Source organism: Aquila chrysaetos, chromosome 12 (assembly GCF_900496995.4).
Source record: "Aquila chrysaetos chrysaetos chromosome 12, bAquChr1.4, whole genome shotgun sequence".
NCBI lineage: Eukaryota > Metazoa > Chordata > Aves > Accipitriformes > Accipitridae > Aquila > Aquila chrysaetos.
Genome location: NC_044015.1, coordinates 725,762 through 752,183, shown reverse-complemented (window position 1 = coordinate 752,183; position 26,422 = coordinate 725,762). Strand labels below are relative to the sequence as shown.

Genomic DNA, 26,422 nt, shown 5'->3' with positions numbered 1-26,422 from the left:
CGCCAGGTGTCTGGTGTGACAGTGCCCATTAATGTGAAATAATGCTAGTGGTGTGCTCTGTCTCTCTAAGAGGCATTTCAGTCTTTATAGTCATCCTCCAGCTCAAATGGCTTGTCCTGCTGAAGTACAGAGCCAGATGAGCCTTTCTGAACACTCGGCTTTTGACTTTTGAGCTTTCTACATAGTTTGCTTCTAGTGCTCTCACACATTAGATTGCAATAAGCACTAACCTGGAAATCCACTGATAAAACCTAGGGCTTTCTGAACTACTAGTCATTGCTCATCCAAAGAAAAGCTGATGATTTTTTTCACAGGAGCTAGAATTACAGCTTGGATCTGGTAGAGCAGCAGGCACTTAACTGGAGGCAGTGGCATCAGTATGGAGTCATCCGGGAGCGTCCTGGAGCTTTTCCATCCCTTGCTTCAGCAATATTTTCCACTTTACTGATTTCTTGCTGTCCCAGATGCCACACTGTTAAATATTAACTATCTGTCTGGAAAGCTGAACCATGCCATTCAGAAGATGTGGGAACAGCTTGGGTGGTTACCTCTTTCCAGGTGACTGTATAGGAAAGTACCTATCTTTTCCATACTTGCCTAGTGCGGTGGTAGGAGTGGCAAGTCCCGTTAAACTTTGTGCTGTTATGACCATGGCAAACAGAGGAGTGAAACCAGAGAGAGAACATGAGGAGTCTGCTGCATGCTTTGGTAAGAGATTCTTGATTAAATCTGTGGTTGCTGGGCAGACAAGGTAGATTGGATGCTTACGTGAGAACTTGTGCTACCTTCATACATGAATACAGACTATTTTCTTGTCTTTGCTCAGATACCAAAATCTGATCTGTGATAGTTTAACAGCACAGGAGAGCTTGCTATCCCCTTGGGTTACAGCCCTTTGTGTAACTCAGCAGCCTGCCAGTGCTTGACTTCTGCATGCTGTCCTGAGGGCTGCAGAGGAAGGAGATGGAAGTGTCATCTCTGATCTGGAGTGATGCTTTGTAATCCCTGTGTGTGATCTGACAGCGAGCCGATGGATGCTGCCTCCCTAAAATGTACCTGTAGCCGTTCTGGGCTGCAGCAGGACTCCAGCCTGGCCTCGGACTGCGTAGCCTGTAGGCAGTTTGTCTCCTTAAAGAGTTTTCAAGGAATACTGAAAGAGGGTTTAAAAGGTCTAAAGAGCAAATGACTAATGATTCTGAGGTATTTGTGTAGTAAACACTTTCTGTTGGTGGCAGTGATTGGAGGATTGTTCACGTGCCCTACGGTTTGGGGGACTTGAGGGTTCAGAGAGTGGAAAGGCTGACATGTTTTCCTCCAGCAATGGCATTTGCTTTCCCCCTGTCTTCTCTCTGTATTTTGTTTTGGAGGTCCTCAACTGGCCCTTCAGAGTGTAAAGGTTTTGCTGGCCTGAGGGTGCCATGAATGGGTGTTGCCACATTTGTTAATTGCTCTGGGAACTTCTTTTTAGTCGAATCATTTGCTGCTGCTGCTTGGGTCTGGTGAAGAGCGATTTCTATGTGCACTGCAGCAGCCTCGCTGAACGGACTTCTGCATATTGGAAAAGGTGCTTCATTTCCATGGTCAGAACAGCCTAATGTGAACTTGAACTTGTTTCCTCCCCAATATTTTTGTTTTTTGGCTTGCTCTTGGGTGATTCATCCTTGCCGGTCTATTGGCATTCTTTATATAAACAAGTGGCTTAAACTGAGGTTTAGAAAATAGTTATATGAGGCCATATTGGGGTCTGATAGCATTTCTTGATCTTGGGAACTGTTGTTTTAAGCCAAAGTCTTGCCCCGGCCCTGTGGTGTCATCTCCTTATGGAAAAAGTCTACTGACTGCACACATGTCCTTAGAAATCAAAGTTCTGAAAAGAAGCAGGTTTTGATTTCTATTGCTTCCCTCACTTTCTGCTGTTTATTTCTTCAGTCTCAGGTGCTGGTGAGTTGGAGTCCAGTGCTTGTGTGCAGTAATTCTGCTGCAAAGGCATTTTTATCATATCAATGCTATCTGATATCACTGGTGGTAAGAGCTGTTAATTGCCACAACAAAACACTAAATCCAGGAGGATTTGGCATCTGCTGTCCCTTGGCAGGTGCGTGTGTTGAGCTGTAGTCTGTCCCCAGAGCCGTATCATAAAAAGCAGAGCAGCCTTTTCTAGAAACGCATACCTCTCATGTAAATACTTGCTGCTCTTAGCCACCACAGATTTTTCTTTAAACTTCACTGTTCTATCCTGTTTAGAATTACTTAAAACACACGACTCTGCCCATTTCCTCTGAGCCTTTTGTTATCTAAAATGAACCTGCCTGTTTCTGATAGTCAATCTGTATTTCCCTTTGCTTAACTTAATTTGACTGGCTCCTTGTGACTATCCACAACAGAACTTTTCTGAACGCACAGAAGCCACCTCTTCTGACTTCATCTGCCATAGGTTACACTGAAAAATAAAACCTATCTTTTTGGAGTGAGGGTGAGCAGCTCCTGTTGAGCGTGGAAGGTGTGGACACAGCGGGTGTGCAAGGGGACTCTGCAGAAGCTCCTTCCTTTTCTCCTCAGTGAAGCAGCTCCATGTATAAATGCTTTGGCAGGAAACTGGGGTGCCCTTTTTAAAATTTGAGTTGTGCTTGGACTGGAGGAAGGAGGTCAGTCCAGATTGATTTAGCTTGTGGGGGCAGGGAGGAATCGGCTGCTCTTGGGTAGGGTCATTTGCAGTAATGCCGTAAAGATGCAGTTACAGCCTTGTTTGATCTGCTTGTGGTGTATGGGGGCTCTTGACCGCATGTGTTAATCATAAACCAGCCCTCTTTTCACTACCAGACCCTTGCAATCTCCTATTAATCTTTCTTGTTAAAGGGGGGGGGGAGAAATTAACCTACTCTTAAAAAAAAAAAGTATTAATTTTTAAAAGTGCTTCAGTGTACAGAGCTGTGGTGATTTAAGAGAAATCAATATAACAGTTATTAAATTATATTATATGAAAGACTTGGTTCTGACTGAAATGAAGAGTTTCCTGGAATAAGAAACGTCCTGGAACTTCCTACCTATCGCTGTCCTGGAGTTATGTCTACAGGGAATACAGATATTAAAATCAATTTTAAGACAGTTAACTGGCTCTGGTGCCTTTGAAGCATTTTATGAACAAGTTGCTTTACATGCTCATGTCTCTGTTTTTGCACTCCAGGGTTGGGGTTTTGGCTGATTTAATTATACTTCATAAACACTTTCGGTGAGATGCCTAACAGTTACTTCAGGCCTTTGTTTAGAAAAATGAAGGCTGTGATTATAATGGCTAATCTGACCTAGTTACAGTAAGCACGGTGAAATTGTGTTGGTGATGACGGTGTGTACTCCCCAGCAGGATGGCTGTGAGTGTGGTACTTGTGTGTCTGCTACCGCCCTGCTCTTGGTGTGGGCTCCTGCCTTGCTATGGTTCACTGTGTGTAGGGTGCCTGGGTGATGATCCATCAGATAATGCATTTTGAGATGATCCACCAGATAACATGGCCACACACCCACCTGAGCTCCCAGCTTGGAGCTGAGCGAGTATTGCCATCGGTGTACGAGGAGACAGTGGCATCAGCCCGGGCTGTCGGCATGTGTAAAGGGTTTGGCTGCTTCAGTTGTGAGCTGTGTGAAGGTCAGCAGTGCTGGAGACAGGCATGCCAGTAGCTGGTTGGTGCCCCTGCACTGGGTTCACGGCGAAGGGCCAGAGCAGGCAGGTATGTGCAGGTGCTGCAACCCTTTCCTTCAAGGGCTCAGGCATCAGCGCAGGATTCACCGACTGAGTGCTCGGTTTGCTCTGATCGTCTGATTTAGCCACCCTGAGCTGGCTACCAAGGAGGAGGGGACACATCTGAGATGCAGCTGATGTTATTCTAAAGCAATATCTCCTTTTGGTTGGATGAACTGTACTTCAGGAGTAAATCTTTCCCTTCCATGTATAAGGGGAGCTCTTGGGACTATCTCAGGTGGAGATACCTGTGGTTAAGTGAGAGTAATTCTGCTTTTAAGGCATAACTTGTTGTCAGTCGTGCTTGGCTGTGGATTGCAGGAGCTGGCTGGGGTGCCCTAGGGAGGGGCTATGAGGGCCTGGAGACCTCTGGCGTCTCCCCTATTCCAGACTTGTTAGTTTTCATCTGTATTGCTGCCTTCAGACAGTGATGTCCACCTCTAAGCAGGAGAAAAAGCACAGGAGGTGATGGAGAACTGCGTTCTGAAGTTCTTGGCAAGCACTGTTCTCTGCCTCCTCCCCTTCGTAAAGCTAACAAAAGCGGGAAAAGTACTGGTCTGAAACACAGAGTGCTCTTAAAAAACGCTGGTAATATAATTTAATAGCAGACCACTGGGGGATGTTTTAAAATAGATGCTTTAATTCAAAGCAGAATGGGTCTGAGTCAGTCTGATTGAGTGAGTTTCCCTGTCTCCAGTTCCGCTGGCGGTCACTGTGTGTCCTGATCCATAATGCGCTCAAAACACCAGTGGTCCTACCACAGCAGTCACCACAAGAAATACTGCCTCCGACATGAACACCTTCAGTCATTTTTCTTTTCCCGGCCTCATATGTATGTTATTCCCTGAGTCACAGCATCTCACTGCCTGCTGCCATGCACTGGTTTCCTCCAGCTTTCAGGATCACCTGCAAGAGTTTACTCTTTTGCTGGCTTTCCTTTATGCTTCCTGAGTTTTCCTGGTTTCTCCTTATTTTAAGGAGGAACACCAACCTGGGAGTTCCCCTCTGCGCTTGCTCAGTGGCAGGCTGTCTCCTGGTCCTCTCCCCATTCCTGACAAACAGTAATTGCCTTCCAAATTTCCAGTCCTCAAGGGAGCCGTGTGCTGGCAGGGCTTGCAGATCCGAACACCCCCCTCGCACACACTGAATTTCATCTCTGGTTATAAAATACCTACCAGCTGCTTCGTTATCCTTGTTCTTAGCATCTGTTTTAAAAATAAGCCATTTGTGGTCTCAACTTGTCAAAGCCCCTCAGTGCAGTCACTCACCATGCACCTTGCTTCCTCTCACTCACTTTTGAAACTAGAGCAGAGGCTGCCCTGTGCATGGCAGGAATGGCTCTTGGTTCTCAAAACAGCCAAAATGCAAAGCAAAGCCTTGCACCCAGCTGGGTGAAACCAGTAGTGTCGTGGGAACAGGAAAAGCAGGGCATGGTCTGTACAATACGTACTCTCCCATCTTTCATCCCTCTGAAAAAAACCCCAGCCTTGTTAGGACAAACTGTAGCGTGCAGGTATTTAGTACTCTTCCACCCTTTAGCTACTCTTGGACTTATTTTTCCAAGACACATTGCTGCGATCTGATTATGTGTCCTAGGCATTGCTCGGGTATCCCTGCAGCTGCCTGTTTGCGTGGGATGGGTACCCAGCAGCTTGGCTTGCAGACACATTCAGGGGCCTGATGGCTTTTTTCACAAGTGTCTCACTGAGTCAGGAAGCTGAGCCTGGAGTGTGCTTGGACATGTCTGAAAACCCCGTCTTTTGGCAGCTAAGTATTTTAGGAAATTTGGTCCCAGGCTCTTCGGTTATTGTGAGGGTGATGAGCTGCCAGGTCTTCTCCTGTGCAGGTGTGTTAGTCTATATTGATTTGTATTTGTGCTTTCCTACAAGTTCAGCAAATGCTTTCAAGAAACCATCAGCGTGTTCAGGAAGCTGTCCTGTAGGTCAGTGATTAGGAGGTGGTAGAGGATGCTGTGAAGGTTACCCAACAAAGTAACTAACTGGGTGATTGTTGTGCTTTAACCCCAACTAGCAACTTAAGCACCACACAGCCACTTGCTCATTTCCCCCCCACCCAGTGGGATGGAGGAGAGAATCGGGGGAAAAAAAAGTTAAACTCGTGGATTGAGGTAAGAACAGTTTAATAGGACAAAAAGGAAGAGAATAATAATGATAATAATAACAATAATAAAATGACAATAATAAAAGAATTGGAATATACAAAACAAGTGATGCACAATGCAATTGCTCACCACTCGCCAACCAATGCCCAGTTAGTTCCCGAGCAGTGATCTACCCCCCTCCCCCCAGTTTATATACTGGTCATGATGGTATGGAATATTCCTTTGGCCAGTTTGGGTCAGCTGCCCTGGCTGTGTCCCCTCCAAACTTCTTGAGCCCCTCCAGCCTTCTTGCTGGCTGGGCATGAGAAGCTGAAAAACCCTTGACTTGGTATAAACACTAGTTAGCAACAACTGAAAACATCAGTGTGTTACCAACATTATTCTCCTACTAAATCCAAAACATAACACTATACCAGCTACTAGAAAGAAAATTAACTCTATCCCAGCCGAAAGCAGGACAGTTGTACATTTCAGATTTTGCTGGAAGACGGTAAGTCAAATTCATGTGAATGCTGGAATAATTCTGCTTTCCTGTCCCTGTCTGTCAGCATGCGTGTTCACGAATTAATTGTGGAGAGCAGAAATGCTGTGGCATGTCTTCTCCCCTAGGACAGGTGGTTAAAATTCTAGGTGGCGGTTTCTCATGGGTTATCTTATCTTCTGTGATTAAATTACTGCGGTCTTGCAAAATCAATTTAGCAGTCCTAGTTATCTATAACAATGTCCTACATCTTGCTTCCTTTTGGTGGTCCAGTTTTGTTGCCTACATTTTGTCCTATTTGTCTAACAGAAAAGGAAGAGGAAATAAACCACCTGCTTTTTAAAGGTTGCATAAATAGCAAGACCTTGGTAGTCTTAGGCAAGAGTTGGTGGTTTAATCAAGGTCACACAGTAAGGCAGTCACCAGCAAGTCACTAATTAAGACATTTTAAAAAATTTATTTGGTCTCTTTACTTCAAATGTATCATTAAAGCACCTATCCCAAGCTCCAGGGCACTACCAGCTAATTAAATACAATCAAATTCAGATAAAAGCAGCAGTGAAAACCCACTGCCTTTCTCCACCCCAAACCAGCTGCCCACAGAAACCAAAGCCTTCATTTTCACCACAGTTCCTGCAGAATGCCTCTTCCGTAGCAGCACTCGTGTAACTGTTGCTCGCAGCCTTCACCAAGAGGTGAAATGTGCTCTAATAACAGGAAGAGCCCAGCAGCGATGCTCCGGCTCCTCCCGGGGCGAGAGCTGCTGGGGCTGCCCTTTCCTCACTTTCTCTGACCGCGGCACCAGCATCCCTGGCTGCAGTCCGAGTGCCTGGGGAAAGGCATTCTTCTTTCCCATTTGCTTATTGAAAAAACTCTTCTGTACTAGGTGTTTTGCATGATGGAACGTGGATCCTCATTATTAAGGGCTATTAATGTATTAATCCCTGTGGAACTGCTGTGCTGCAGTGGCTTGTGCCGTGTACCCAGCTGCCCTTGGAAATGAGCCCCATTGTGGGTTTGTGTCCTGCAGGTGGTTTTTCAGCCCCGGGATTCAGCGTGTCTTCCTTGCAGGGGCCAGTCCTCTGTGCTCATCCAATGTCATAAAGCAAAACTATCCTCCTCTGCTTTGTCTCCCCTGATTCTCAGAGGGGTTGGAGAGCACCTCGTTTTCCACTCTCATCTGTTGCAGCCTGGTAGGGCCTTTGCTGTCTTCTCAAAAAACAGAACTATGGAGTGACAGAAGTGCCTTGCAATGTGGGATTTTCCAGCAGTTCTTGGCACAAAGTCCCGAGAGCTCTTGTATCAGCAATGACAGCAGGCACCAAGCGCTGGCTCTAACGCAGAACAGTGACGAGCTGCGTTTCATTTCAGGCCATGCCGTGGTTGCATGGAAAGACTCGGAGCAGGAACGGAGAGATCGGCAGCCAGCGCTCTTCTCCCCGTCCTCAGCACATGCATCTGCACTGCTGGGTTCGTGCTCTGCCGGGTTTGCCGGCCAGGTTGAGTCCCTCTCCCTGCCCTCCTCTGGCGGCATGGCTGCCTGAGAGCGTTTAGCAGCATAGCCGTGCTCCTGGACACGGAGTGGTGCAGCGTCCAGCCCGGGTCTGCGCTGGAGCAGCCCCTGGGCACTGCCTGGGGAGCTCGGGGGCACTAACCCCACAGCCAGAGCCCAGCACCAATGCTGCTGCCGGCTGTGCTAGGGAGAAGCAAACAGGAACCTCTTGCACACAAAGCAAACAGAAAAGTTCTCATGTTTTTTCTGGAGGGCGGTGGGTACTCTGGCAAATTCACTTCTTCTTCAGCCTCAGACTGTGTCGGAGCAGACTTTCCTTAAGCTTGTGACGACCAAATCCCTTTCAGATGTCCCCTTTTTGTGCCTTTTTCCATTTCCCACCAGAAATTTTACTTATTTTTGTTACCAAAACTGTTAAAGTTAAAAGGGAAGGCCTTAGAAAAAGAAGGCAATGTTCCTGGACACGGAGAAATAACAATGATCTAGAAAAGAAAGTTAAGAAAATGGCTACTCCTTTTTATGTTCTAATTGCAATATTTGGGGTGGGGCAGATACTGAAGACAAAAGAAAGCACATGGGTCTTGGGAGGGGGAAAGAAGCAACTTGTGAATACTTTTAATAATCTTTTTCAGTTTGATTACTTCATCTGAGCCCCTGAAATCAGGAGGGCAGGAACCCCCAGCCCCAAAGCAGGGGCTGCTGTGGGGCAAATGCTCGTGTTTTCTTTGGTGACCGGGGGGGCAATCGGCCAGGGGGAGCCAGGCTCCTGCCTGGACCTCTCCTGCCCCATGTCTGGCCGCGCCGCCACGGAGCACAGCTTTGTTTACAGTGTATCTGTGGTTGAATTACACCACATACAGTAATTCTCATCGCATTGCCAGTAATTTCACTGACTTACCAAGCAGGCATCATTTCCTGAAAGTCAGCCCTTGTACTTAGAGGAAGTAAGAGCACTCTCCTTCATGACTAAACACTATATGCAAATTTCCACAGGCTTAGGACAGACACACTGTATGGCTGTCCTTTTTTCCTCCATTTTCACTCCTTTCTTCTGCATGTTAATTTTTAAAAACCCTTGATGAGCTCTCTTCCTGGCTGTTTGCTGCTGTTGCGGTCATGAATGAAGACCTTTCTCCATTATATACTGAAAAATCTCACCTTACTGCTTCATCCACGTCCTGCTCTGCCGACAGCAAACTGAATGCTGTTTTAAAATGTCCCAAATGCAGTTCTGGCTAAAGTTCCCATCTCTCTACAAGGTAATTCCTGATTTTTCTTTTTTTTTTTTTCCTCGTGTGTTTTGCTTGTGAGGGCAGCCAGCTCCAGCTGCTCCCCTGGGCTTGTGTGTCCCCCGTAATTTTTGCAATGGCAGCAGAGGTTTAGGGGTGATGACTTGACGCAAGGCAGTGGGAGCAGATTTACTGTGCTGAAGATGTGATTTGTATTCTGCTGAAACATGTGTTACTTGGAGACTGTGCCTGTCGGTTAGAACTTGGTCACTAACTGCGAAACTTGGAGGAAAAGGAGCTGTGTGGAGAGTTGATCGATGTGTTTATGTAGTTGTAATGGCTTTCAGGAGTTTTATTTTTAAACCAGATGCTGGGTACAGAAAAGCAATGGAAATGCTTGCCGGCCAGAGCACTGAACCCTTAAGACTGCAAGTTTATTGCCCCATATTTAGAAAGACTGAGTTTTGGCAGCTAAAAGATTTTCTTTTAGTGATCAACTGTTTACATTGAAGCTGTTAATTCTTGATTCTGTCTTTCCTGAACATAATTTGCTTAATCTGTGTTTTTCGAGATGTCACATCTCACTTGTCTGGCAGTGTAGCTTTGTGTATGTATATTTGCGTATGCCTGTGTATATATACATCTGGTGTTTTAAACCCCCATATCAACTGCGTGCTATGTAGGGGAGTAATCTGTAGTTGCTGTGCAGAAGGAGTATTTTTTTCCTCCGTGTCTGGATTGTGAGCAAGTAAACCATTTATATTGATGGCCAAAAATATTTTTAGGATGCATACTCCTGTATTTAGACTTCAACTGTTCTTTCATTATTTTTAACAAAGCCTTTGTTTTGACTAAAGGAACTGAGCTGTTCCCAGTGGCTGGGAGAAAGAGGTTAAGTGTTTGGGTTGTTTTACCCTGATTTTTTTCTGATCTTTTCTAGGGAGTTAATTTTTGGTTTTGATAACTTTTCTGTTTTGGGATGACAGAAATACCATGTGCCATAGTAGCATTGACTGGCGGTTCATTTGCACTCACAGTTTAGAAGTCCAGTAAATGACTATCATTGATTTATCAAGTTACTCACTAGAGCATCTTCTGATATGAAGACCAGACAATGATTTGTGATCCTCTATCTCCTGTTCTAGTATGCTGATATATTTCAACTTCAATGTAAAAAAAAAACCATGCTGGTGAGACCCACAGCCAGCACTGGTGCATAGCCTCTGCATCGGCTGGCCGTTGATCCCTTATAAAATTCTCCATTAGGTGGTCACCCTGCTGTAAGGGAATCGCCCTTTCGCCACTTTATAGTGGGCTTCTATAAACTACATCTCTGCCTTGAGCAGTTAGTTCTGAACTGTGTTTTCATAGCAGACTTCAAGGTCTCTCTTCTGTAATGGGAGAAACTGGCAAGAGTCTGTGCTCTGAGATGCAGCGCTCGGGGTTGAGATCTTCAAGCTAGTGCTTCACCCAGGTGTTTGCTGGCCTGGTGCCGAGGAGTGTTTAACGAAGCAGGCTGGAGAGATGGAGGCAAAGCAGGTCTGCCAGCCCCCTGTGGTAAAACTCTTCTACCAATGATGATCTGCAGCGTGCTGTCTGGATTTTGGTTGCAGGCTATGCTCAATTGGGGGGGGGGGGGGGGACGACGACACCAAAATCCAAAAAACCCACCAAACCCCCCAAAATCAAAAAGCCTAATTCCAGAAATAAGAGTTACATGGAGAATGGTTGCAGAATAGCATTTGAAATAAAGATCCTGCCTTGCAGGATAACTTCCATCTGTTGCAGAAATTCAACTTCCACTGAAACATAAAATAAGCGCTATTACTGTAAAAACCTCTTATTTCCAGTGAGAAAATTTTAAAACTCTTATTAATCAGTCTTAAACAGGGACAAAATAACTTGCTTCAAATCCTGATGACTGAGATGGTTGACCTCTCTGGAGTGATTTCACTGAGCAGCTTCTCAAGCACATCAGACCATCTGAAAAGCAGAAGTAGCGCTTTCCAGATCTGGGAGCTGGCTTTGCAGTCCCTCTACTCGGCTCATCACCCCTTTCAGCGCTTGCTGCACCTGTGATGTCCTCAGTCTTTGTGGTTTCTTGGGCCATCTCTTCTATCCCTAACGTCATCATCTTGTTTGCAGCTGCTTCCATCTGTGCGTCGGGGCTTGGCACCTTTTGGCTGAGGGTCTCTTCTGGCTGGGATCAGCTATAACCAGTATCAGAGTATCTGTGGGTCTGACAGTGGCTTTATCCTGTTGAGGAAGGGAGTCTTTTTCCTCGCTCTGTTATTTCATGAGCTGATGGTTTAGGTGGTGATCCTTCCTTTCCCTTGAGGAGACTCTCCTGTTTGCTCCATTTAAACTAGTGGAGTAATTAGTCAAGGCATGGTTTATAATGACACAGGTTGTAGTTATCAGTATGACCTTGTATTAAACAATTACACTGCATTTTGTATGTAAGCAAGACTAATTTACTGGGGTGCACTGTAAGCTTTTCAGGGCGGGGATCTAGCATGTTACTAGGTTTAGTGCTCTTTAGATAATGTAATTAGGTAAGACAAACGGGAGACTGAAAGTTTGTGACTAATGACTCTTAATACTGCACGAGGATGGGATCACTGAAGTAATTTCCAGGACTACTATTATCCTCTCTCTGACTTGGAGGCTGATTTCGTCTTTCCCATTTCAGTCTGGTGCCCCAAGCAGAGGGAGTGGTGGTGGAGGGTGGTGGGGCTGGAGCCTTCGCTGGGGGATTGAAGCGGCTGGGCTCAGGAAGGGGGGGTGCTTGCCGGGGTATCTCGGTTGCGTTACAGTGCTTTCACACATCCCATTGCACTTCTAGCCCAGTGCTTTCCCATCTTCAGGGCCCTAATGAGCAATGGCCACTCTAGTCTGCTCTACAGCCTTTTTGCTGCCATGCCCATGTGTTTGCAGATGTTTCCTCCTGAACTGACTTCTGTCAGTGGTATTTGCAAATGAATAAAACTCACGCAGAAGTGTCTCACCGTAGCTCAGCGATGAGACTGGGTGGGGATCTGAGACCATCCAACTCCTTGAGATGCTGCTGCTGTCCCTGGGTGGTGAAGCCCTCCAGTGAAATGCTGTCAGTTAAATGCTGAAATGGATCTGCATAACAAAGTTTTTCATAATGAAAAGAAAAACCAAAAAACCTCTGGCTAAACAAAGCTGGGTTTGCCTTGCAAGTCCAGCCTTTTGGTTTAGTTCTTTCTTGTCTGGAGCACAGTATCTCCCAGGCCTGCTTGTCCTTGAGAGAGGAATAACGTGCTTCTCCCCTCAGCATGCAGATTATAATAAATGCCTTTCATCTTTTAGATTTAAAATCAACAATGATGATGTCTCCTCTTGCTTGTTATGAATAGGAACTAGTTCTTGCATCTCCACATGTGAGCTGAGCTCTGAGGGCTTGTTGGGAGCAAGCCTCTGCTCTTCCTCCTGCCTGCCGAACACTGTGTGATGTGTGCGAGATGGCCCGGCCCGAGGTGTGCTTTCTTTTAGGTTTCCATTCAGGATCTCTCCAGGCACCTGTGAAAAGCAGCATGTCTGTGTCTCGGGACCTGCTGCTTAACCAGCCATTGTTCACTGCGTATGGACAAAGCACTTGTACTGTCATGGATTTCGAGTGGGAGAGTTGTAGTTCCAGGTCCGTCTCAGGAGCTGTTTGTGTCACCACGTTGTGGTGGGTGCTCAAAGTAGATAATAGTTGTTGTTTCTAGTGCTGGGCTTTGAAAGTAACTTCTTCAAAGGAATTCTTATGAGCCTCTTGATATCAGTCTGTATTTATCCTCTGTGTAGTATCTGGACTGTCAGACACCCTAAGTGGAGTTTCCAGCTGTTTCGGGTCCTCTGGCTGCTGCATCAGTCTAGTGTATCAGGTACCAGAGCAGATGGGTGAAGGGGCAGTCCATCTGCCTGTCCATCTCTCTCTTCCTCCTTTCTGGGAATGGCCAGAAGAGTTGCTACAAAATTGATCTGAACTGTTTTATAACAGGTGTAATATGAAAGAATAGTATTAGGTGATTGTTAAACTCTCTTCCTAAGCCACAGCAAGCCCAGATGTCAATGGTCTCTTCTTTACCCATATGCTGGTTGGATCTGAAGAGGTGTGGTAGCACAGGAGCGTAGATTGTGGTGACAGTCTGGAGGCTGTTGAACTGCTGCAGCGCTTGTTCTCAGGATCATGAGTCCAGAGGAAGAAGCAGAAGGGTGGGGAGGACAGCAAGGGGAGATGATGGCTTGTTTCAGCAGCACAGTGGTTCGAGGTAATCAGCAAGTGTCTCTGCAGAGGACTGGAAGGTTGGGAGAGGCTACAGACCTTGGGAGGTGGGAGTTAATGGAAGAAAAATCTCTGTAGCGTGAACAATGATAGCTTGAATCCCACATATACTGCCTGTACAGTACTCTAGGTCAGGAGCTTAAGGCTGTGGGAGGTAGACAGGCAGGTTGCTGCAGGATGCACAAGGCACTTGCTCTGGCAAGGAAAGGCCATATTTACCCAAGTGTTTTCCTACTTACTGTAGTGTGAAACAGAGTCCCATTTCCAGAGATCACTTAAGTCTGAGATGATAAATCTAGCTGTCTGCTTCAGTCTCTGAAAAGCCTTTGTTTCTGGGTAATCCTAAAATAGCCACAGAAATATCAAGAGTAAGAGCTGCACAGGAAACGCTGCCCGTCTGCTGTTGGGCAGGCAGCAGCGGTGTCACACATCAGCACAAGTACCCGGTGCTAGCAGGAGGGTGTCCCGCATAGCAGTACCACCCTGGTAGCACAGCCTAACAAACTGCCCTTTCTCTTTAGACCTTTGGGACCCCCTGGTTGGTATTTGAAGAATACAAACTTTACACATTGCGCCTGCAATCTCTGTTACTGCTTGCCTTTGCTTTAGTGAATTGGTGCTCTTGCACGGCTGCCAGCGCCTGCACCTATGGCTCTGGAGTAGAGACTGTCTGCTTGGGTGCCAAACAAGACATCTGGGAAGGAGGTGAAGGGAATCTGTCCTGATGGTTTTAAACACTGCAAACCTGTAACTTTGATAGCAATCAGGGGGGAGTCTGACCCTGCTCTTGGCCTGAAGCCCTTAGGAATAGTGCAAGCAGGCTCAGCTGTTCATGATTTTATGTCAGGCAGGGCTAAGTGACTTTTAAAAATCTTTGGCTGCCTTTCTGCCTTGTAGTAGGAAATTGGCCCTTAACTGGAAATGAACAGCGATTTCTCCTCATATCAGACACTGTGGCTCTCCTGGCAGCCGTGCTGCGGTATTATCGCACTCATTTGGTTATCTGGCCTAGTGGAGAGCTTGAGCTGGCTGTGCGCTGACAAACCCGCCCCTTGTGAAGAACCACAAAACTGATTTGTGATGGCAGAATTTTATGGGGCACCAAGAAAGACCTGTTGGTCTGTCTGCCTATCCCTCTGGGACAGAGGCTTGTCTCCAACAGGACCTGTGTGCTGGAGCTTGGTGTTTGGATGTATGTTGCTCTTCAGTAAAGAGCAGACAAAGTTTTTCTGCTTTGAAAGTGGTATTTGATGTGGAAGGAGAGCTGAGATGATGTGATGGAGTCAGGGAAGGTGCAGTGATCGGTGCCAGAGCTAAGGATGTAGAGTAAGAAGTGCTTTTCGGCTGTTGGCTCTTGCCACCTGAAATTTGAAAAACCAGACAAGGAACTGATGGTAGGGAGGGGATTGAAGGCTCTTTCTGAGCTAGAGTCTGTGTGACTCAAACCAACATCATCACTGGGTTGGCACAAAATAAACCAACTGTAAGCTGTCTCAACACAGGCGCCAGGAAAAGAGCAAGGGCAGAGCCTGATCCTCGTCATTGAAGCACATTCTCTTCTTGTCCGGACTGAGGCATGCCCTTGGGAAAAGGATTGGTAGATTTGCCAGGATTTATCTAGATGCAAATCCAGGTGACACTACTGCTTCTTCCCCCTTGCTTGTGGCAGCCTTGTTTGTGCAGAACCTAGCATGATGAGACTGATTTTTTGAAGCCTCCAGGTATTGCTGTGTTATAAATTGCAATTAAACAGCTGTGCCATTATCAGGTTTAGCTGGTACTCTGTGGGCTTCTGTGCATGAATGAAATACTTGAGTCCTTTGGGTGTTAGGCTGAGGACTTTTCACCCCTCAGCAGTCTTGTCAATCAAACACAAAGTTGAGGTGACTGACATCTTGCTGAATGCTCCTCTTTCTTCCACTCTTCTGTATGTAGGGATGCTCACAGTCTGAGTTAGTTTTGAATGTGTACCGGCACGTCTATCCAGTCAGCGTTTTTCCTACTTTTTCAAGAAACTCAGATTTTAAAACAGCTGCTTAGAGCATGTCCTCATTTACAAGTTAATTTCTAAGTTTTGTGGAGCATGAAGTAACAGAGCTGCTCATTTAATAGCAAGAAATTAAAACTTCCTGGATGAGTAGGTGTGAGAAAGGAGCTCTCTGGTCTTCTCATCCTGCCTCCTCTAACTGTGGTCATTTCTCCATTTCAGGATTCTTCATACCTCGATGAGCTCTCCAACAACAACTCCCTGTTCTCGTCTCCTGCCGATTCCCTCTCTGACATTGCAGATCCTAAGGACTTCTTGCCTGCAGATAGTCTGAACCATGTGCCAACACTATGGGATGTAAACACACCGCAGCAGAACCAAATAGAGGTATGGGCCACTCCTCTTCCATCCTCCCCATCAGACAACAAATACCTCAGGCTTCATCCCGTGGTGTTTTCACCAAGGAATTAAGAAACCAACCCAATTCCCTACAGGGGTGAAGTTGCAGTATGATGATGTTATTTCACTATTACCAATTTCACATGAGGAGGGAAGGGGTGAAGTGATTACACATACTTTAGTCTCCTGGAAGCAGGAGAGAATCCGGACATCCTCAAAGGGATACGTGCACTCTTTCACGGTGTGGTGCAGGCACTAGTTCTTTCTTCTGACAGCTGTGGCAGGTAGGTGCATCATGAGGAAGATGTATCCCTAAAACATTCAGCAGGTCCAGAGTGGCCTGCGACAGGGCACTCAGGAGTGCTGAAGAGATGGACTCCAGGAAAAACACCGTGACATAGATCATGAACTGTCCCCAGCAGCAGCAGCAACCATTTGTTTATTCTCCATGGCAAATATTTTAGTAACAATGACTAAAAAACAAACTCTGTCTCAACTTAAGGCTAACCATTTGTGTTTACTTTGTGAGTTCAAGTCCCTGCAAGCTTTTACATCTCTGAGTTTTTCTGGGCGTGTGATCTCCCAGCAGTCCTACAGCAACATGTGGTTCTGTGCATTTTTACCAGCCTTCTGCCATCTGTTTTCCCTCATCTGTTGGGACTGATTACTCACCGTTGCACAACCGGGTATCAGTCACTATGGGTAGCCACCAGCTTTGGTTGTTGGTGGAACCGATATCATACACATCTGTTGAATCTCTCGATCTCAGCTCTCGCAGTAAATGCCCAGCCGTGCAGTAGGTTTCCTTTGTAGGTCATTCTCTTATGAAAACTGTGGGGGAAAAACATTCAATGTGAATACCCCAGAAGGCAATCTGGCATGCCCATGCTTTAGTTACTGTTGTATTTTAAGGTCCTGTTGCGTTTAGAGGCTGCACTTTGCAGTTAGTAGTGTGTCTGACTATATTTCCATGAAGAAAGCTGGCTGTTTGTCACAGCTTGGAAGTAAGAGCCTTGGCAGCGGTTCCACTTTGAAATGATGCTGCTGTGTGGCTCAGTGGCAGGTTGGGCATTGAAGGAGTGTGGCTTGGTGGCAAGGGTCCTAGCCTGGGACTTGGGCAATCGAAGCTCCTGTCTGCCTTAGACTTTCTGTGAGATCTTAGGCCATTCATGCAGATCCTCAAATCAGACACCTGAGCTCTTACTGAAATTACTGAGATTTGATCACATTTATAGACCTTTGCAGCGTCTGCTTGGCCCTCAGTGTCTCTGTAATTGGAGGGAGAGAATACCACAGCTCTCGCTCCTGTGGATAAATGTGTTAGAGATCAAGGGCCACGCTGCTGCATTGGCAGCAAGGGTTCCACAGGCAATCCACACGCAGCCTGGTAACTTTGGACCAGTTTGAACTTGAAGTTTGAGACAGCAGGAAGAGAGCTGAGCTATTTGAGCCAAAGAAATGGCTGAAGACATCACAGGTTTGTAAACTGGATGGTTAAAAAAAGCTAGAAAACAGATACATCTCCCAAGACAGAGAAGGCATGTGCCTTACTACTCCTAGTCTCCTATTATTATTGGGTTTTTATGTAGTAGCCTAAATCACTACAGAAATAGTTCTGTGATATCCTGTTTCTAAACATGTGAACTCTGGTAAAGATACTCGATGCCTAAAAAAGCTTGTAGTTTTGTATCTGTGGAGTATACAGCAAAAAACTTACTGGGAAATGCTGTTCTAAATCCAGTGTAAAGAATGCAAGTGAGAAACAAGTATGTGTCACATAAGGATGAGACAAACTTGTCTGACCGTAGCAGAGCAGCCCATTCTTGTTGCATGCTGTTCTTCCGTTGTCCTCCCCTCGCCCCTTGTTGTCCTGCAGAGCACTTAGGTTCAGATAAGGCCAATTAACTCCTTGGAATTCCATTTGTAAACGACTTCCTTCTGAAAAGAATCTCTAGCTATTTTAAACATTGTCTTATCTGTGTTTTTGAATACAGAGGTGGTTGGGGGATTTTTTTGGTTGGATTTTTTTTTTTTTTTTTTTTTACTGAGTTTGACATTTCCTGACGAGGTGTCAGTTAAATACGTCCTAGTCAGGAGATTTCAGTTTCATTTTTGCATGGGAGGTGGTAACTCACAGGATGCTAGGTAAATGGATTGTCAGATTGACTCATGATTGGCAGCTGTTTTATCACCTAAATTTCAAATATGGTTTTTTTGTTGTCATAAAAGGAGGGAAACAAGTGATCTGTTGCAAAATCTCAAGGCAGTGTGGAAGAAAAGGTTCCTTACTGTAACATTCAGTACAGGACAGAGACTTTGCTGATATCCTGCACCAATATACAAGCAATTTAGATAATCTTTCCCTGTCCCTCCCCACATCATTACACCACCATAATTTTCCCTAAAATTGCAGGAATTTTGGCTTTTGAGTAGCCATTGTACAAAACTGGATGTCGGTCACTTTACACTATATGTAACCCAGCCAGATGGAGTCCTAATCTATTTTGAAACAGTGCATTCAATCAGTTGTAGCTGTGTAATCAGCTTTTACCCAGGAGCAATGGCTAGCCTTGCACTGTGTTGTCAGGACAGTAGTTGTTCCAGAATTTCAGTCTCGGAGATTTAGGTGGAGCAGAAATGGCAGTCTCTAAACAGCTCTGATAATGGGACATCTCATGAGTGAAGCTGGATGCATCCTTCGTGAGACCCACGTGTAGATCCCAGGTACGAGAACAGCCTTATACTTTGTCCTCTTTAAAAAAAAATAAAATAATGAACTGTCTTCTGTCATGTAGCAATTTGAAGATATGGCGTGGAAAAGAGTATATCCATATTTTAGCTTTCCCTCTTCCTTCCATCAGCTGTCACTAGCACTAGGGAGGTGGGTTTACAGAAAGGGGGACAGAGCAGAATTGGAGAAAAGCATCACAGTGAGACTGTGCAATGCTGAACATTTCAAGCTCAGTAAGAAACCCTTATCTCAAGTGCCCAGTGCTGAAGCTTTAGGTGGAGTGTTTGTGATTGAAGAGGAAGTGGCTGAATGCAGGGCTCCCTTCATGTGCCTGTGTGGGGAGAGCTGTTACCCATAAAGAAAGGAGATGTATATAATGTGTTGTCTCTGTTTTATCATTTCAGGAATGGGCATGGAGGGAAGAGCTACTACACTGTTAAATATTTGCAGGAGTTAGCAGACAAAACACACTTGCTTCATTTGTAATTAAGTTGTGAAGTACCTTTTAAAGATAGTTCATGTAATCCATTGTGTTTTCTCACAACCATGTCACAAGTTTACAGTGTTTTTAAGATTGGGGAAGCAACCTCTGAAGCTTGTAGCTAGAATTTTTTTGAGCTGCTGATGTAGTTTTTTCTAACTCATTCACAGCGCTTTAAAAACATGAACACCCTTCTCCTAGCTCAGTACATAGGGAATGAATTTATGTGGAGGAGAGTTGGCTTGTCAGCCAGATGGTGACTGTTTTTTTTCCCATGGAAGTCAAGGCAAGATGGGGCAAAACGGAGAATAATGCAAAGAGGAGAAAAATGGAGTAAGACCGGGTCTTTGATTGTGCAATTGTCAGCAGCTTTACTGAATGAGTCTCTCTCCTGCTTACATCCCAGTGTTCTCATGTATGCTGTGTATACCTCTTCTGTTCATGTTTTTAGACATGTAGCATAGAGGAAGGAGAAAATCAAACTGGGAGGTGAGTGAGAGCAGAGAAGGGAAGGAATTGTACAAGTTCAGTCTGGGGCAAAACGGTATATCACCCACTATAGCTGCTGGTCCCACCTGGACTGGCCCTCACAACATATTCTCAGCTATGTGGTTAGTTTTTCAGTGCTCCAAACAACCAAGGTTTCTGTCGCTTCCTTTGCAATACCTGAGATGAAATGCTGTGTGCCAGAGCCCCGTTGCTGAATTGGGATAACAGGGATTTGTACTTTGAAGAATGTGTGATGCAAAACCAGACCTGCATTAACTTTCCACTGCTAGAGCTGAGAGAAGCAAAGCAGGTCCTGCCATTCCAGCACATCTGGGCCTTTCTCTTGCCTAAGAAGAAACTTATACTGAGCTCAGATTTGTAGGTGGAGATGTTTCACCTGCTCTCCAGATTTGCTGGCACTGAAAATAGCTCTTCCATCCAGCTTCCTTCTGGTAATTCTGACTCAGGCTTCCAGTAATGGAGGGTGGTTTTTTCTTTTTTTTTTTTTAAATTTAAAAAAAAAAAAAAAAAAAGGAAATAATCGGAGTGTTTATGCTTAAGAACTTCCCATCTTTCTCTTCTGCTGGTGGAGCATGGGTCTCTAAGTCTGGCAGTCTTTGCAGGCTATAAACTTCAAGTAGTGCTGCTTCTGGAATTGCTGATTGCTTTGGATGCCATGAGCTGCTGGCTTGACCTTGCTCACTTTTGGGAAATTCCAGTGTGATTTTGTTTGTGTGGGGGCAGACAAAGGATCTCCTCGATTGTGCCTTCCCAGCTAGGAGTGTCTTGGGAGCTCTCCTAGCTGGCTGCGGTGCAGTGGGCTGGATGGTCCAAAGCCATCATTAACTCTGACAGAGCAGTTGGTGCTGGAGAGACCTGGCCAGCCTATAAGGCAGCCTGACCCCCACCGTTGCTGGCCTGATGGGGGTCTTGGTGCAGTTTGACCTCCTGGGCCTCGTGGCTGGTGTCTATGGTGGAGGTCCTAACCAGTGGTCCCGGTCTCTGCAAGAGTGAGGTGAGCCTGAAGGGCAGCTGGAAGCATGCAGGCTTTGGTGGTCTCAGGCAAAGGGTAGCAGTCCTTAACCTCTGGGCAGCTGTTAATTTGTGCTGACCCACAGGTTGTGCTCTGGTGCAGTTAGGTAATTACTTTGAACAGTTGTTTTAATGTTAAAAACAAAACTGCAAAATCATTAAGTAAACACTTGCCTCAAGGGCAGTTTGTAAGAAGATGTAAAGTGTTGGTGTTCTGATTTAACGCTTGGTCCTTTCCCAGCGATGGCTTTTGGTTGCAGTTTTTTTTCAGTCTTTCCCGTTCCCCCTGTTTGGATCTCCTTGACTGTACTCCAGTCTCCTCTTCTGGTCCCCAAAGTGTTGCTGTTTCTCTTCCATTAGCAAATCCAACCAGAGCTCTCAGTTGGAGTCACCAGTTCAGAATAAAACACATGACCCCACAATGAGAATCTGCACGGCTCCTTTTAACGAGGACCTGTCTTGTCAGGAATGGCAGAGCAGTTTTGTACAGAGCTCCCTTTGAAGCAAATGGGAAAACAGTGACTAACGTTAACTGCTCCAGTGCAGAGCAAGTCCAATATTCCCATAATAATCTTTGGTCAGGTCTTGACAGGGACTGCTGGCTCCTAAGTGGCAACGTTTGCACAGGTAATCTGTTAGTGCTAATGGGAGGTGTATGAAAGGTGGGCTTATGCCCGAGATCGCAGGTTTCAAGGCAAAATGTGGCATTTCAGGATGACCCATCTTAATGCCATGTAGTTATTACAACTACGGCAGAAAGACTCCTGTCCACAGGTGTGGGAGGACATGTGTCCCTGCAGGCTTTCATCACCTATGGGCACATGCACAAAATGTTCACACTTCTTGCAAGAATGTATTTACCTTGGTCAGTTATTCCCTGTGTGTATGTTGTATGGCATTTGCAAGATTTATTAGTTTCCAGAATTATTGTCCAGGGCTTTTCATTCACACAAAGTATTAAAGTCCACTGACAATATCAGAGTGTAAGATCTGAGTACAGAGGACAAGTATCTTTACTGTTGTATTTTCATACTTGTTGGGGTTGGAGGGCTGAGGGTTAAGGCTGCGTTCTCACCTGCACTCTTTCTGTTCCAGCTGTTCTCACCCAGCAGATCATTCACTGGCTTAAACAGTTCAAATGACCATGTTCCTGCTGTCTCCAACACACCACTCCTCATAAGCTACCAGGTGAGAATAATGGTTGGCTTTACTAGGATCGGACACCATGCTCTTAACTTGGTAACATCACAGCATGGAGGGGAGCAGTTCTGACTGTTTTCCCTTCAGAGGGAGTGAGACAAGAAAACCAGACAGTTACAAGTCACTGGCCTTTCCCAGAAGTGTCTTATATTTCCCTTGGTGGAACCTTGCTATGTTAAAGAATGATTGGGCTTTCATGACTGCTTTATGCTGTGGAGTACCACGCTGAGTTTAAAGCTGGTCTAGGTCCCTTACTCAAGGCCAGATTAGTGCACAGCTGGACAGAATTCATGCTAGCCCACAGCCCATCTGAAAAGTGATGTAAACATCTTTCCCTAATTTGGTGTGGACTAGGCGTTGAAAGTAGCTTTTAAAGCACTTGCTGGGCCCCTGGGGTGAGCTCTCGCAGATGGTTTTCCTTGTGTTGATGTAGTCTATAAATGAGATTAATTGTATTTGAATGGTTTGTGAATTTGCGTAGGGATGGTTTAAATGGTAGTTTCTGGCACTGTGTAGCACTGCGTGCATCCATAGTTCAATGAGAACATTAACATTTGGTCAATGCTGTGTTTCTTTTTAGTCTCAGGCTCCTGCAGAGGAGGATGATGAAGGTGAGGAGGAAGAAACAGAAGAGTTGGGGCAAACGGAGACTTATGCAGAATATGTACCTTCAAAGTGTGAGTGTCTTGCTGTCGCATGAGTATGGGAAGTTCTGTTAACTCCACTGTGGACCAACCTGATTAACTGCTCCCTTATTTTCGTGCAAGCAATATATGGTGTTTGCTGTGGCACATCCCAAGCTTGTGATTTTCTAGAAAAAACTTTACCAATGTACTGATCCTTTGTTGGTGCTACGATACTTTAACAGAACACTTTTCTGTTGCTTGCTTTGGGGAGGGGCATGACTTGGTTTTGGCAATCTGAAATTTCAATGGAACAAAAAGAGTGAATAGCAGGGGTCGGGCTTGTCTCTTCTGTTCCTGAGCAGAGGGCTACAGGCTATTAATATGAAGTCTGCAGTCCTTTTTGAGGTGCTGCATGGGAGTGAAGAACTTGAATTATCTGTTTTCTGTGTTGTCATTTAGCCAAGATTGGGAAGCACCACCCTGACCTTGTGGTTGAAACGAGCACTCTATCCAGTGTCCCCCCACCTGACATCACCTATAGCCTTTCCCTGCCACGCTCCGTTGCTGACAAAGGGTCACTCTCTGCACTACAGCTGGAAGCAATCATTTATGCCTGCCAGGTATGTGGCTCCACCTTGCCCAGCTTGCATGTCTTACACTAGAAAGAAACTGCCTTTTGGATGGACAGGTGTGCAATTGTGTTTTAAAATAACCTGTAATATAGGTGATGAAACTTTGGAAGGTTTGGCGTATAGCATTTTAAATGCCTTCTGAAAGGATTATTTGAAGCCAGGGACTTCTGTGGGGTCTGTTTCCCAAAGAGGCAAGAACCCTTGACTTTTGTTGCAGAGGGGAGTGCTTTACATTTTGGGGGCTTGGGGGCCTTTTCCGTGAACTGGAACTTGTGAGCTTGGCCGTGACACTTGACGATTCCTGCCGTCGTTTATCTGAGCAGGAAATGCACTTGCATTGATGGGATATGTGAAAGAGTTAAGTGGTGCTCTTATAAGCTCACATCAAAGCTGTTAGCAAAGGCAAATCTAGTTTAATTTCCAGTTCTGTTCTTGATGTTGCAGCAACATGAAGTTTTATTACCCAATGGCCAGCGAGCTGGGTTCCTCATTGGAGACGGCGCTGGAGTTGGAAAAGGCAGGACAGTTGCGGGCATCATCTTTGAAAATTATCTTAAAGGGAGGAAAAAAGCTCTGTGGTAAGTTGTTGGGTTTTTTTTTTTTTCCCCTCTTTTCCCGTAAGACCTTGGAGTTAGTTTGGATCTGGGAGTAAGGAATTCCTTAGTGCTGATGTTGGCTTTATAGTTGACTCATGCTGTGGCCTTGGGTAAGTCGTTTCCACCTCTTTGTGCCTGTTTGCTGTCTGTGAAATGGGAATATTTCCCCTGCAGTGGTGATGGAGAATGAGTCACTATGAAATAGCAGATTACGTACTACTTGGAGTGCAATGTCAAGCCTATCCCAGCTCTCTTTGAACTCAGCAGAGGAGTATTTGTGGACTTCCTAGGTGCAGACTCAAGCCCCTGGAGTATGGGGTTTTACTGCAGAATACACACAGCTTGTCATAAGTGGCAGACTGGAGTCTGCTGTAGGATCTTGTGTTGAGGTGTGTGGGCAGTTGGAAATGTGACAGTTTTGTACACCTACTGTTGCTTTAGTCAGAGCTATTAATCACTGTGCATGCCCTGACTATCTCTTTAGGAGATAACCAGACCCACATCTTGCTTTGCAGGTTCAGCGTCTCCAATGATCTCAAGTATGATGCTGAGAGAGACCTGAAGGACATTGAAGCCTCCCACATTCCTGTGCATGCTTTAAATAAGGTAGGGAGAGAAGTTGTAATGGTGTTCTGGAAAATGAGCCTACAGTAGCAGTTAGATGGATCTGCCTTAGCATGTAAAGCAGCAGTCGATTCTGCCTCCGCGTGGCTGGTGGCACAGGCAGTAGCAGACAGCAAGCTGCTTGCTGTTCCCTTCTCTCAGCGTGCTCTTCCCACTCTGGGCTCTTGCTATTTTTATACACTCTGCAGAGCTGCACTGTGAGCACAGAGCTGTTCCCTGCAGGGAATGAGATATGTCTCCAGGCAAGTGCAAAGTACAGCAGGACTTGAACCTTTTTCACCATTCCTGAAGAGTCCTGCAGAGGCAACAGCTCCTGTTAGATGTGGTCGTGCTCTGCTCTCGTGGGCTAACATTTCCCAGCGCTGGTTTCATGGAACCACTTTTCAGACCATGCAAGTAAGGGAGCACATATAAATGCACAGATTGGTGCCTACGAGGGGTCTGCAGACAAATGGTGCCATGGCTGAGCACCCTGCAGCTGAGCAAATCAGAGAATTTTCAGACTTTCTTCCAGTTATTCAGTGATGAGGATGAAGTATTTCTCAAAAGAAACAACCAGCAGCTGTGTAGTGGCTATTCACAGGGTTTTTCGTAGCTTCAGTCTCTTGTCCAGTGCATCAGCCTTGTCTAGGCATGTGCCTGCCACAGTGCTGGCCAGTTCACTGAAACACTCTTCTCTGGTTTTTAGTGGTATTGAACAACCAGCTCATACAAAGTCAATGGAAACTACATGTGTTTGACACCTCTGAATGCACTCCATTAAAAGACTGAAAGGGATGTTTGTTTTCAGACCAAAAAGGCTTTAAGTGGAACTTTCTTCAAATTCGGACCATGGTTTTTTTCCCCTACCTTTCATTTTGTTACAGGTGGGACCCTTGACAGTAAGATAGGCAACAATCTCACCTGGTCAAAGAGAAAATTATTTTCTGGAAGTAATTAAAACGGATGGGAGTGTTCAAAACAATTAAACATTCTAAACTGTTGCTTAAAAAAATGAAGTGACTTTAGTTGGCCAGAAAATTGAAGTCCTAGCGTGGTCTCCACATTTCACTGCATGCATCCAGATGTGCTGACATATTGGCTAGTGGAACTTATCCAGATATTTAAAGTCCCTGTCATCACCATATCTCAGTGCCAAATAGAAGTGCTAAAGACGTCAGCTACCAACAGTCTTTTGTCTGTTCTTCTCTCAGATTGAGTTTTGTTCTTGGAGACAGGAGCATGTGTCCTGCACAGTCACAGCACAATTGGCAGTACTGATTGTGGGCAAAGGATGGGCGTGACATGCTGGGGACAAGCATCATGAGTGTGTGTACTCTTGTTCTTCCTCCTTTTGCAGATTAAATATGGTGACACAGCTACCTCAGAAGGAGTCCTCTTTGCCACTTATTCTGCGCTGATTGGTGAAAGCCAGGCAGGCGGACAGCACAGGACACGCTTAAAACAGATTTTGGAGTGGTGCAGGGAAAACTTTGATGGAGTTGTATCCTTTAAAAAAACAACCAACCAACCAACCAAAAAACTGGACAGAGAAGAATTGCATGCTTGTGATTGTACTTCACCAAGGAACAAAAAGCTTGGGGCCATCTGAAGTCACTGGGAGCAGCTGTGCAGAGCAGCCTGGTGCCTGTGGTAGATATTTAAATGCTGTAAGCACATGCATCCTCCCACGTTTCTCTCTCCTCCTGGGCTGCAGTGTTAATGGGAGGAGGGGAAGAACGCACTTGGGATTAACCTTTTCAGTGTTCTTCTCCCTCAGTGTTACAAGACAAGACAGACCTTGGAAGTGAAGGGAGAGGGAGGGCAAAATGACGTGGGGCTCTGAGGAGCACAGGACTAGGCAAAACCAACAGATTTCATGCTGTGTGGGGAACGAGTCAGTCCTGTTGATATTGGGGCTGGTTGTCCAATTGGTTGGAGGACGCTGGGTTGTATTTTCTGTCTGCTCCCATCCTCAGGATGAAAATAGATCCTTTCTCCTTAACTGACATTCCCCTCCAGATTGTGTTTGATGAATGCCACAAAGCCAAAAATGCCAGCTCTACTAAAATGGGCAAAGCAGTGCTGGACCTTCAGAACAAGCTGCCTCGAGCAAGGGTTGTTTATGCCAGTGCCACAGGTAAGCTTCTCTCGGCACTGTGTGGGTGCTATGCGTAAACAGTCGCCAGTCACCTCTCTGGTCTGAAGGATGCCCTTGAGATGTGAGTGCATATGCTGAGAGTGCACATTTATGCAAGAAGAGGTGAATGG

General features: G+C 45.6%; 1 protein-coding gene across 2 annotated transcripts in view; it reads left to right on the top strand.

Moving 5' to 3' along the window:
• SBNO2 (strawberry notch homolog 2) overlaps positions 1 to 26,422 on the top strand; it is a 67,490-nt gene that overhangs the window by 25,086 nt on the left and 15,982 nt on the right. Inside the window, exons 1-9 of one of the 2 annotated variants that reach the window (XM_030032801.2) lie at positions 8,837 to 9,108; positions 15,585 to 15,749; positions 21,590 to 21,682; positions 22,275 to 22,371; positions 22,780 to 22,940; positions 23,397 to 23,530; positions 24,064 to 24,154; positions 25,512 to 25,655; positions 26,174 to 26,291. In XM_030032801.2, coding sequence (XP_029888661.1) covers positions 9,064 to 9,108; positions 15,585 to 15,749; positions 21,590 to 21,682; positions 22,275 to 22,371; positions 22,780 to 22,940; positions 23,397 to 23,530; positions 24,064 to 24,154; positions 25,512 to 25,655; positions 26,174 to 26,291 — 1,048 coding nt within the window. In that variant the 5' untranslated portion in view covers positions 8,837 to 9,063. Of the gene's footprint in view, positions 1 to 8,836; positions 9,109 to 15,584; positions 15,750 to 21,589; positions 21,683 to 22,274; positions 22,372 to 22,779; positions 22,941 to 23,396; positions 23,531 to 24,063; positions 24,155 to 25,511; positions 25,656 to 26,173; positions 26,292 to 26,422 lie in introns of those variants that run through there. The other variant, XM_030032799.2, reaches the window with a different exon arrangement.